This window comes from Carya illinoinensis, chromosome 5, assembly GCF_018687715.1.
Source record: "Carya illinoinensis cultivar Pawnee chromosome 5, C.illinoinensisPawnee_v1, whole genome shotgun sequence".
Classification (NCBI taxonomy): Eukaryota; Viridiplantae; Streptophyta; class Magnoliopsida; order Fagales; family Juglandaceae; genus Carya; species Carya illinoinensis.
In genome coordinates, this window is record NC_056756.1 from 18,810,618 (window position 1) to 18,822,821 (window position 12,204).

At 37.7% G+C, this 12,204-nt stretch overlaps 1 protein-coding gene across 1 annotated transcript; it reads left to right on the plus strand.

Annotated features, from left to right (window-relative positions):
* Positions 1-185: 185 nt before the first annotated feature.
* LOC122310166 (metalloendoproteinase 2-MMP) lies at positions 186-9,923 on the plus strand (the record flags this gene model as incomplete). The annotated part of the gene is given in 4 exon segments (XM_043124044.1): positions 186-415; positions 9,323-9,673; positions 9,675-9,853; positions 9,856-9,923. Coding segments are annotated over 4 exon segments (828 nt in total), but the record flags the coding sequence as incomplete, so codon positions are not given.
* Positions 9,924-12,204: the final 2,281 nt, after the last annotated feature.

A 12,204-nucleotide genomic window follows, 5' to 3' on the forward strand; every position in this document is an offset into this window, starting at 1 on the left:
ATTCATTGATGATCTTTGACTTCCTTTATCCTAATTCAATTCAAGCAATGACATTAATATGCTTGTTCACCATTGCAATCTTGCTCCTGCTCTCATCGACTACGGTTTCTGCTCATTTCTTCCTCAATATCACATCGATACTGCCATTGTTAAATGCCACAAACGGCCTGTGGGACTTCTTCTGAAACCTCTTCGACTTCCACGCAGACGATAAATTTGACGGCTTGTCCAAGCTTAAGCACTACTTGCAACACTTCGGTTACATCACCAACTCCACGTCCAATTACATTGATGACTACTTCGACAACGCTTTCCAAGCCACCATCGAGACCTACCAGAAAAACTTCAACCTGAATGTCACGGGAGAGCTCAACCCACAGACCATCCAACAGATCGTTGTTATAAATCCCCCAAGTGTGAAATGCCCATGTGAACATGCAGCCTCCCACCCACCAAGAGAAGTTTTTCACTAGTCCTAGATGGCTGCAGCAGCTCCTCAACAGTTAATGATAGCTACTGAAAATTTTCTCATGTTTGTCAACAATGGTGGCTACGTTTGTAAAATTGTAGAATCGGGAAAAACAGAGGATTTCAGGTAAGCAAACTGTATTGTTACTTCTCATCTGTTGAACTGAATTACATCTCTATACAAAGGTCCTGTATTTATATAGTAACATGACCAATTAGTTATTGATATATGTACCTATAGAATAACTAACTTAATTGCCATCTAACAACTTTAACTAATAGATGAATTATTCAGACGAAGCTTGCTGTTTGGCTTCCTAAGATTTTAATTGTAATTCATCTATGTAACTTTGAATACTCCAACACCTCCTCAATATGAGAATGAATTTTTATCATTCCCATCTTGCCAATCAGATAATGAAAATTTAATGAACTGAGGGGTTTAGTTAAGAGGTCTGCTAGTTGGTGTTTTGAAGGAATATGAATGATATTGATCCAACCCTCTTGTGGCTTTTCTTTGACCAGATGGCAATCTAATTTTATGTGCTTTATTCGTTCATGATGGACTGGGTTTGAAGCTATTTCAAAGGCAGGTTTGCTATCAGTATAAAACAATGCAGCTTGAGAATGTTTTATATTCAAATCAGCTAATAGATAGACCAGCCATTGCAATTCACAAGTGGTGGTGGCTAATGACTTGCTTACTGTTGGTTGCTTCTTGGATTTCCATGAGACGAGTGAATCTCCAATGAAGATTGTAAATCCAGTAACACTTCTTCTAGCATCCAAACAACTGCCCCAATCACTGTTAGAGTAAGCCTTTAGGTGCAAAGTAGATGTTGCAGATAAGAAGATACCTTGACCTGGTGTAGCCTTCAAGTATTGAATGACTCTCTGCTGCTGCTTGGAGATGCATTGTATGAGGGCTAGACATAAATTGGCTGAGAGCTTGTATTGCATATGCTATGTCTGGTCTTGTTATTGTAAGGTATAAAAGTCTGCCTATGAAGCTGGATTAGGTAGTAATGGACTTGAATCATTTGTTGTGAGTTTAAAATTGGATTCCACGGGGAAGGCAATTGGTTTGGAGCCAGAAAAAACCACTGCTTTCTAAGATATCCAGAGCATATTTTCTTTGGCATAGAGGCAACCTTAATGCCTAAGAAATATTTAAACTCACCCAAATCTTTTATAGTAAATCTATCATGGAGAAACTTCTTCACAATAGCTATTTCTTCAAGATTATCAGAAGCTATTATAATGTCATCAACATAAATCAATAGGGCCATGAAGCTAGTTGAAGTCTGTTTGATAAAAAGACTTGAATCTGATTTTCCTTGGCAGAAACCAAGACTGGGTAGAGATGAAGACAGTTTTGAAAACCACTGTCTTGAGGCTTGTTTTAAGCCATATAAACTCTTATTGAGTTTACAGACCCGAAGATCATTTGCAGTAGAGAATCATGGTGGTAATTGCATATAAACCTCCTCATATAGATCTCCATGCACGAATGCATTATTTACATCAGGTTGATGTAAATGCCATTATTTAATGGCAGCAATATCAAGTAAAACTCGGACTATTGTCATCTTGGCAACAGGATAATATGTATGAAAGAAATCAAGCCCCTCTTGTTGAGTATAGCCCCTTGTCTACTAGCCTTGCCTTATACCTCTCTACATCACCATTTGCATTAAATTTCACTCGGTATACCCACTTACATCCTATGGCAGTTTTGTTTGGAGGCAAAATTGCAAGATCCCAAGTTTTATTATGCTCAAGAGCTTTAATCTCTTCTGCCATGGCATTTTTCCAGTGTGGAATAGAGCTAGCTTGTTTGTAGGTTTTGGGTTCAAAGGTAGATAAAATGGCAAAAACAAAGGCTTTATGTTTGGCTGATAATTTTGAATTAGATAAGAAAGATGAGATGCAGTAAGGCTTACCAGCAGAATGACAGCTTGAAGGTGCTTGAGATGCTGAAGTGATCTTGGTCAAGTTACCACAATAATAGTTTTGCAGATATGTAGGAAAATGCTTAACTCTTTCAGATCTTCTAAGAATATTGTTGTTGGTATTTATTTGGTCTTCTGAAGTGTTAGGGATTGAAGAATCAGGAACTGAAGCATTAGGAACACAAATATTAGAAAATGAGATATTAGGTATGGAGTCATAGATTTGAGGAAAATTTGGAAATACAAGTGGTGTATGAACTGTATTTGGAATGGAAGGAAAAATGGATTCATAGAAAACTACATTTCTAGATGCAAAGGTTTTAAGATTAAGGAGATTGAGTAGTTTGTATCCTTTGATGTTAGGTGGATAACCAAGAAAGAGACATTTTGTGGCTATAGGTTGAAATTTTCCTCGGTTATTTGTGATTATGCTAGCAAAACAAAAACAATCAAAAACTTTCAAGTGATTATAATTTGCTGGTTTCTGGAATAGAAGAGAATATGGTATTTGGTTGTTTAGTATAACCGATGGAGTTTGATTGATCAGATGTGTAGCAGTTAACACACAATTTGTCCAATAGGATAAAGGCAATTTAGATTGAAACATAAGAGATCTGGCCACATTCAACAAGTGTTAGTGTTTTCTTTCAACCCTTCCGCTTTGTTCAGGTGTTTCAATACATGATAGTTGATGTATAATGCCATGCTCTTGATAAAAAGTTGGCATATTAAACTCTTGGTCGTTATCTGATCTAAGAGTTTGAACATTAGTATTGAAATGAGTCTGAACATAAGACAAGAAGTTCTTAATGTTGAATCGAGTTTTTGATTTGGTTTTCATTAGGAATAACCAAGTGAATCAAGTATAGTCATGAACAATTGTCAAAAAATATTGATAATCAAAATAAGATGGAATGGAAAATAGACCCCAAATGTCAACATGAACTAATTGGAATGCTTTATTCGATTGACTGCTTGAAACATGAAAGGGTAATTTCTTCTGTTTTGCTAGTGGATAGATCTCACAAACATTATTTTGAACAGTTTTTACTAAAGAATCTAAAATTGCTTATGAATTGTATCTTTGCAGAAGGAAGATGGCCTAAGCGAAAATGCCATATATCAGAATTGACATTACAAGTTTCAACAATAAAAGTAGAAGATGAAAGAGCTAAAGAATACATTCATTATTAGCTTGAGCAGAAATGTTTTGAAGATGGTATAGACCAAATTGAACTTCAACAAACCCAATCATCCTCCATTTGCTGAGATCCTATAAAATACATTTGGATTGAAGAAAAAATAATCCAATTGAATTGTCATTAGTTAATCTTGATGCTGATACAAGATTAATATTGAAAGATGGAACATACAAAGCATTATGCAGAATTATATCAGGTGAAAACTTGACAGAACCAATAGAAATGATAGGAACTGTTTGATCATTTGGTAAATGACTATTAGAAGTGAATTTGGGCAAAACAATAGAATCAACAAGGAGAGGAGAACATATCATATAATCTGTTGCTCTAGTATCAAGAATCCAAGTAAATTGATTCTTTGATACTGAGGCTATGTTGTAGGAAGAGAATTTACCTGAGGTAGAAACAACATTAGTAGATGCATTGGTGTTTTTGTTCAAGTTTGAGATACTGTTTGCTAGGGTTAGCAGATTTTGAATTTTCTCTTGAGAGAAAAAAATGTTGGAATTACTTGAATTTTGCTCCAAAACTGAAGTATTATTTGCAGTGGGCAATCTTTGGAAATTCGAAGCTACATTGGTGTAGATATGGATCTTTTTCGTTTCGGTATCTTCCATCCATGTGGATATCCAATCAACTGGAAGCATTTGTCAGCAAGATGACCAGAGTAGCCACAATTAGAACAAACTAGATCTGATCTTCCCTTTTGCTTTGTCAGTCGATTGTTGTTTGGTGCTGGTTTTGATGATTGTGTAGCAATCATTGCATGTGAATTAGTTGGAATGCCAATTGCATTAGTTAAATACCTTTGGCTTTCTTCTTGGAGAAGTAAGGAGAATACACTACTCATGGATGGCAAAGGGGATTGCAACAACAATTGACTTCTGATTGTTGAGTAAGAATCATGAAGACCAACCAAAAACTTCATCACATAATCTGATTATTGTCGATCAGTGAGATTCTTTAGGATATTGCACGAGCATTTGTCAAGATTTCCACATTTGCAATTGGGAATTTGACAATAACTGATATATTCGTCCCATAGAGTCTTGAATTCACTGAAGTATTCAGTGACAGATTTCAAGCCCTGAGAAATGGAGCTGAGAGACTTTTTCAAAATAAACACCCTTGGACCATCACTCCTAAGATATCTGGTTTTGAGTTCTTCCCAGATATAAAAGGCATTTGTGAAATATAGAAGGCTTCCACGGATTTCCTTGGCAATAGAATTCATCAGTCAGGATAGAACAAGATTGTTGGCTTTTAGCCACACAACAGAGAGACAAGCATCACCATCAGTAGGTTGCATCAAAGATCTATCAACAAAGGCAATTTTATTCTTCACTGTAAGAGCAATTGACATCAATCGGCTCCATGCAATGTAATTCTCACCAGTGAAAATTTCAGATACGAGAAGTGCACCAGGATTATTAGAAGGGTGTAGATAATAACAGCTTGATGGATCGTCAGAGAAATTCATCCTAGAAGTAGCTGCTACCATAGAAGCACTATCAGAATTATAGAAAGAATTTTCAGTAGAACTATCAGAATGATTTGCCATAGAAGAAGAACAAAAATCAAGAACGATCACGAGAGTATGCGGAAGAGTATCCATGTAAAATTGTAGAATCGGGAAAAATAGAGGGTTTCAGGTAAGCAAACTGTATCGTTACTTCTCATTTGTTGAATTGAATTACATCTCTATACAAAAGGTCCTGTATTTATACACTAACATAACCAATTAATTATTGACATCTATACTTGTAGAATAACTAACTTAATTGCCAGCTAACAGCTTTAACTAATAAATGAATTATTCAGACGAAGCCTTTTGTTTGGCTTCCTAAGATTTAATTGTAATTCATCTATATATAACGTTAGGTAGCTTCTCCTATAAAATGAGACATTTTGCAATGGTTTAAACAATCCTCACTAAGATGAGCGATCAGAAAGAGGCAAGATGTAAGGGATCATCACTAAGGTGAGTGATCAAGGTAGAGGGCTGTGGGAGAAATATAGATTCTGGAGAAACCCAGAACATAAGGTTTTTTGAGAGATAGAGAGCTTGTTTATGAGTGTTTGTAATTTTGTACAAACACATTGAAAATACTGAATTTCTGCTTCAGTGGATGTAGGCAAGTTGCCGAACCACTTACATATTGTCTTTCTATCGTCTTGTGTGATTCTTAGACAGGTTTGAGGCGCAACAATTGGTATCAGAGCTTTGGTTTCATGCTGTCCAAAAAAACCAAATTGATTGAAAGCAACTTTTGATTACACAAGGACGTTCCTCGCGTCAAGATGAATCCATTGCTGCAAACGGCATTAAAAACTCAAAGGAGCCTGTACATGCCCCTAGAAGTCAGAGAGCACACAGATGGGCTTCAATCACACCAAAGGAAGAAGACGAGTGGGTAACACGTGCCCACGTGCCCCCACTCATGGCGGAGGAAGAAGACGCGTGAAGACACGGTCTCATGCGCCCACACGCGCATCGAAAGTTGAAGACGCGTGAGAGGCACACCCTACGCTTCCTAGGAAGACTCGGCACGTGATACACACGCGCCTCAAGCGCCCAGACGCACAGCTCAATGTGTGTAACACACATGCCAAACGATCAGGACCGTTAAAATTTTAGATCATTTATGGGCTTGATCTAAGCCATTTGGAGTCCAATTACAACGATCAAATAGTACTTTTCAACTATTTGGATCATTCTGAACTCATCCATACAGTGGGAATGTTGAGATTCACCATTCATACTATCAATATGGATTGTTCAAATTCCAGATCCTTGTTGGGCTTGATCTAAGCCATTTGGAATCCAATTGCGATCATCAAATAGTACTGACAAACTATTTGGATAATTCTAGACTCATCTGTATGGTGAGAATGTTAAGATTCACCATCGGTACTTTCGATATGAACCGTCCATAAGTTGCAGATCATTTTGGGTTTGATCTAAGCCATTGGGAGTTCGATTTCAACGATCAAATATTGCTAACAATCTATTTTGATCATTCCGGACTCATCTGTATGGTGTGAATGTTGAGATTTGCCATTGATACTTTTGATCTGAACCATCTATAAGTTGCAGATCATTTTGAGCTTAATCTATGCCCTTTGGAGTCTAATTGCGATGATCAAATAGTGTTGACAAACTATTTGGATCATTTCAGACTCATCTATACGTTGGGAATATTGAGATTCTCCATTGATACTTTCGATCTGAACCATCCATAAGTTATAGATCATTTTGGGCTTGATCTATGCCAGTTGAAGTTGTGTAGGACTCATATGTTTTGGGCTTGATCTCAGCCAATTGGAGTCATGCAAGACTTATTTGTTTTAGGCTTAATCGTAGCCAGTTGGAGTCGTGACAGACTCATTTATTTTGGGCTTGATATCAGCCAGTTGGAGTCCAATTCAGCCAGACTCAATTCTTTTGGGCTTGATTTAAGCCAGTTGGGATCGTGAAGTTTGACGAACAAACTTCAGATCATTAGATGATACTCATTAACTTGTTATATCGGAAGGTTTTGGGAGTCATACAACTCATGGAGTATAATGTTATTAAGAAGAGAACTGCAACGGATCTCATTGTTGCTTTCTTTGAAAAGCCAGTTGTAAATAATAAAGTGCTGATGAAGAAATTGTTCAACTTAAAAAAAGGCAGAATGTACTTTTGTTGCCCAATAGTATTTGGCGTTGTGGTAAAAAAGTTGGGAGGTGATGAGAATGACTATGAGTAATTCTGCAAATAAGTCAAAGTTGAAGTTTCATAATGTATGAGATCTTATCCTAGATGAGGAGGTGCGCAGAAGAGATTCTGGCAAGATCTCGAGTTTGTTGGTCCTGAATGTTGATAATCAGAGCAGAAGTTTGGATTAGTTAAAGTCCAGGAATAAGGGCAGAGGCAAGTCAAGATCTGGACAATAGATAACGTGCTAGGAATTATAGCAAGACAGGCCACAAGAGACTGCTAAAATTAGAAGAAAATTGAGAATGATGCTGTGAATATGGTGACTGATGAAATACATGATGTCGTATTTCTTGCAGTACACAATGCTGTTAAAGACAGTTTAAAGACAACAACCATTCAGTAGTGTTTTCTCCAAAAAAAAAAAAGGCTTGGAAGGTCATGAATGATTCATTGGTCTTGGCTCATGGTAATTGTCGTGTGAATTAGATGAGGAAGTAAAAGGAAGTCAATTTTAATTTTCCTCATCTAAACCTGAAGAAATTTTCTTAGACCATGACATGAAGCAAAGGTGTGAGAGATGGGAATAGAATGTCAGATGTTCCAACGATGTCTACACCTAAAGTTGATGATCACATAACTACCAAGACGATCAAACCTCCATGGTGGTTACTATCTTAAACTATATCCTACTGAATGAAGATAGTGAACTATGCTATGAAGAAAAATCTTACAAGAATGGAGATTATGCAAGTCAGAGATTGCACACAAGATGGGTACATCAACTGAAGACAACAGTAGGATGATGAGTCAGTCGCTTAGGTCAGAGAAGGAGACCTCAGGAACATGTTCTCTGATATGTGTCAAGGTCTGTGCGAGACCATTGATTCCCAGTGCAGTGGGAGATGTATTGCCTTATGTAAATGTGTTGATTAAGGGCACTGTATGTGATGAACTAAAGTTATGCATCACTTTAGTTAGTCTTCTAACTTGAAGACATGAGATGTAAAACTTCATAGATAATAAGGGATCATGCTGGAGATAGAGGCTCGCATGTTGAGAACCAGTCTTCAAGTTGGAAATTGATGTGGTTGTAGGATTATAGAGCCTAGTTTGAAAGCTGTAAAGGCACCAGGTAGATTGTTTGCTCAGCTATGGCTTGAGCGAAACTCAGTTTGTTCAAGGTGTGCATGAGTGTGGGCTAATGGACTCGAGCGACAGAAGAATCCTAGGGAGTTGAGATTGTGCAGTAAAGCACTTATAAATCTCCTCTGAAGAAAATCCCTTGCAAGCTCTGTGGATGTAGACAATGCTGATGCATTTGAAGATGCATTTGGAGAGGCATATGGACATCCATTTGAAGACGCACTTTAACATGCAGTTGATAGCGGAAATCTCTCATGGCTAACAAGCATTCCAATGAGGGAGTGCAATCATTTGTAGGATGCAATCGTTTGTAACATCTTAGTTTGGCACACTTGCGTGGAGGGGATGATTGTTGGAAACTCCCAAGTGTGAAATGCCAATGTGAATATGCAGCCTCCCACCCACCAAGAGAAGCTTTCCACTATTCCTAGATGGCTGAAGCAGCCCCTCAACAGTCAAGAATAGCTACTAGAAATTTTTCCATGTTTGTCAACAATGGTGGCTATGTTAGGTAGGCTTCTCCTATAAAAGGAGACATTTTGCAATGGTGTAACCCATCCTCACTAAGGTGAGCGATCAGGAAGAGGCAAAATGTAAGGGATCCTCACTGAGGTGACCAATCAAGGCAAAGGGCTGTGGGTGAAATATAGGTTCTAGGGAAACCCAGAACAGAGAGCCTTTTGAGAGATAGAGACCTTGTTTATGAGTGTTTGTAATTTTGTACAAACACATTGAAAATATTGAGTCTTTGCTTCAGTGGACATAGGCAAGTTGCCAAACCACTTAAATATTATCTCTTTATCGTCTTGTATGATTCTTGGACAAGTTTGAGGCACAACAATCGTGCTGTCTATATGCGGTGTCCCTGATATCATCAATGGCTCCCCGACCACGAACTCTGGGAAAATGATGTCATCGTCTAACGGCATGCACTTCCAGACCGTCTCTCATTACAACTTTTTCCCTAGCACACCACGATGGCCTAAATGCAAGCAAAACCTGACCTATGCGTTCCTGCCAGAAAGTTAGCTCTCAAACGACGTCAAGAGTGTGTTCTCTAGGGCCTTCAACCGGTGGGCTATGGTGACGGCACTAACATTCATGCAGACAGAGTCGTTCAATGACGCCAACATCTAGATTGTGTTCTTTGTGGGTGACCATGGGGACAAAGAGACATTTGACGGTTTGCTTGGGACACTAGCCCACGTCGATGTCGGTAGTAGACCTCATGTTGGTGGCTGTGCATGAGATTGGGCATATTCTAGGGCTGGGCCACTCCTCGGTGGAGAATGCGATCATGTACTTGACGATTTTGTCTCAGACGAGGAAGGTGGAACTTGCCAATGATGATATATTGGGAATTCAGGAGCTGTACGGAGCCAATCCTCCTTCAATGGTTCATCTAGTACTCTGGTAGCTCAGAATGAGGGAGGAACCGATTATGGTGCAACCTAGAAATTGGGTTCTCCATTTGGCTTGAAGTTCACCGTTGGCCTTGGATTATTGTTGTTATTTTTGTAGCCTTTTATTTCCCAGATGATTTTGTTTATGGAAAAGTCTAGATGCAACTGGCTTATATCCTCGTTGCGGCCTATGTGGCATCAAAATAAAAACGACACCGTTTTGTTTCGGCTAAAATCTATCTCTCGCATTCAATTTTTCCCGCATCCCTCTGTCTTCTCTCTTCTCTCATCCCTCTCTTCTCCATGTTGTAACCCTAATTGCCCAATTTTTTTTTTCCTTTTCCCGCGTCCCTCTATCTTTTCTCTTCTTTGTCGCGGTCTCATCTCTCTCTTCTCGGCGTCGTAACCCTAATCTAGATTTCCTCTTCCCGCATCCCTCTGTCTTCTCTCTTCTCTGTCATGGTTTCCATTTTCATGGTCCAAGACTAACAAGGTAGTGCATCTCTCTCTTCTCTCCCTCTGTTAATCCTTTGAGGTTCTTCTATGTAGGTTTTCTTCGATTTAGTGTTGTCATGATTATTTGTGGGTGCGTGGGTTTCTGTTGGGTTATTGTTTGTGGGTGCGTGGGTTTTTGTTTGGTTATTGTTTGTGCAATGTGGGTGCGTGGGTTTTTGTTGGGTTATTTTTGTGGGTGTTGGGGTTTTGATTTAGTGTTGTCATGATTCTGGTTGGGTTATTTTTTGTGGGTGCGTGGGTTTCTGTTGGGGGGTTGTTATTATCATATTGGATTGGTTGGGTTATTGATGAATGCTTGTGGATTTCTGTTGCGGGGTTGTTATTATCTTTTCTTGGTTTTGTTCGAGGGTGGGTTGGCATTGTCCTAATGAACTGTGTTTACTTTGATTATGCTTTTGGTTGCTTGGATTGACTATGACATTATTTTATATGCTTTTGGATTGTTGAATTGATCTGTTTTTTTTTTTTTTAGATTTTGAATGATTTTGTTTCGGTTTATTTGAGTAATTTGCAATTTGAATTATTTGATTGTGGATTCATCTTTGTAGCTTACAATCTGGTTTTGGGCTTGACTAATATTTGGTCTGGTCACCACATTATGATGATTATATGAATTAGGGTTTTTCTCGAATTTTCCAATGAATGAGAAAATACCTCTCATCTCTTATAGTAGGGCAGGACATTATGATGATTACTTGAATGATCATATATCTCTTATGCAGGGCAGGGCATTTAAGATACCTTAGTACCCATGTATCTAATAAATTTTTTTATATACATTATTTGCATACATTGTATAAATTTTTATTATATATATTATTTGCATAAATTGTTCTGCTAGCATACTAGTTTAGTATTTTGGTTTCTTTTCTAAATACATGGAGATTTTTGTTGATTTGGAGATTTTGTTTGATTTTGATTTGGTTTATTTATTTATTTTACAATTTGAATTTTTTGGTTGTGGATTCATCAAAGTACCTTACAATCTGGTTTTGGGCTTGACTAATTGCTTTAGATTTCTTTAGTTTTTATTAGATGCGGATATTATAGGGAAAATGAGGAAAAATACAATGTCAGAACTTAGGGATTGTAACTTAGGGGGGTAAACTGAATGACATTGCATGTTGCATGATATTTTATCCTCTAGGGCAGGGTAGTTAAAGTAATTAATTCAAACTTTCTACTATTCAATTTTATTCCATCATTATTCAACTGTTATTTAATTGTTTTATGGGGGTTTATCTTAGAATGTCATTATCATCTTCATCAATATCTTCTTCATCTTTTCCCAAACGTACTTTGGGTTAAACATTGTACTTCTGCGAGCTTGAAACCATTTTGAAATGGTCAACCACTGCAAAAAATCCCAGATGACCTTTCTTAGGGTGTTCAAAATACAATACACAGGTAACTAACTAATCAGATGCCTAAAACATTTTTTTAATATATAAATTTCTTTATGCTGAACAGTTCATACATTTTCTAATATTTTTCTGATATCATTAAGGCTTACCATACTGTAAGTTTTTCAAGTGGTTGAATAGTAATGAAGTGACTGAGCTACAAGTTTGAAAAAGGGCCAACGAACTGTTAAAGAAAGAGAAAAAGGTTGAGAAAATACTCGAGCATCTTGAAAAGAGAGAGAAGGAGCTGCGTAAGATAGTGGATCGCCTCGAGATGGTGGAGATGGTACCATCTAATAAAAGCGACGAGGTTATGCAAAAGGCATTGGTGCATGCAGTACAAGAAGCTAAAATAACCCATTTAGCTTCATTACTTCGGATTTATTGTTGTTTTGCCTTTGTACATGCATGTTA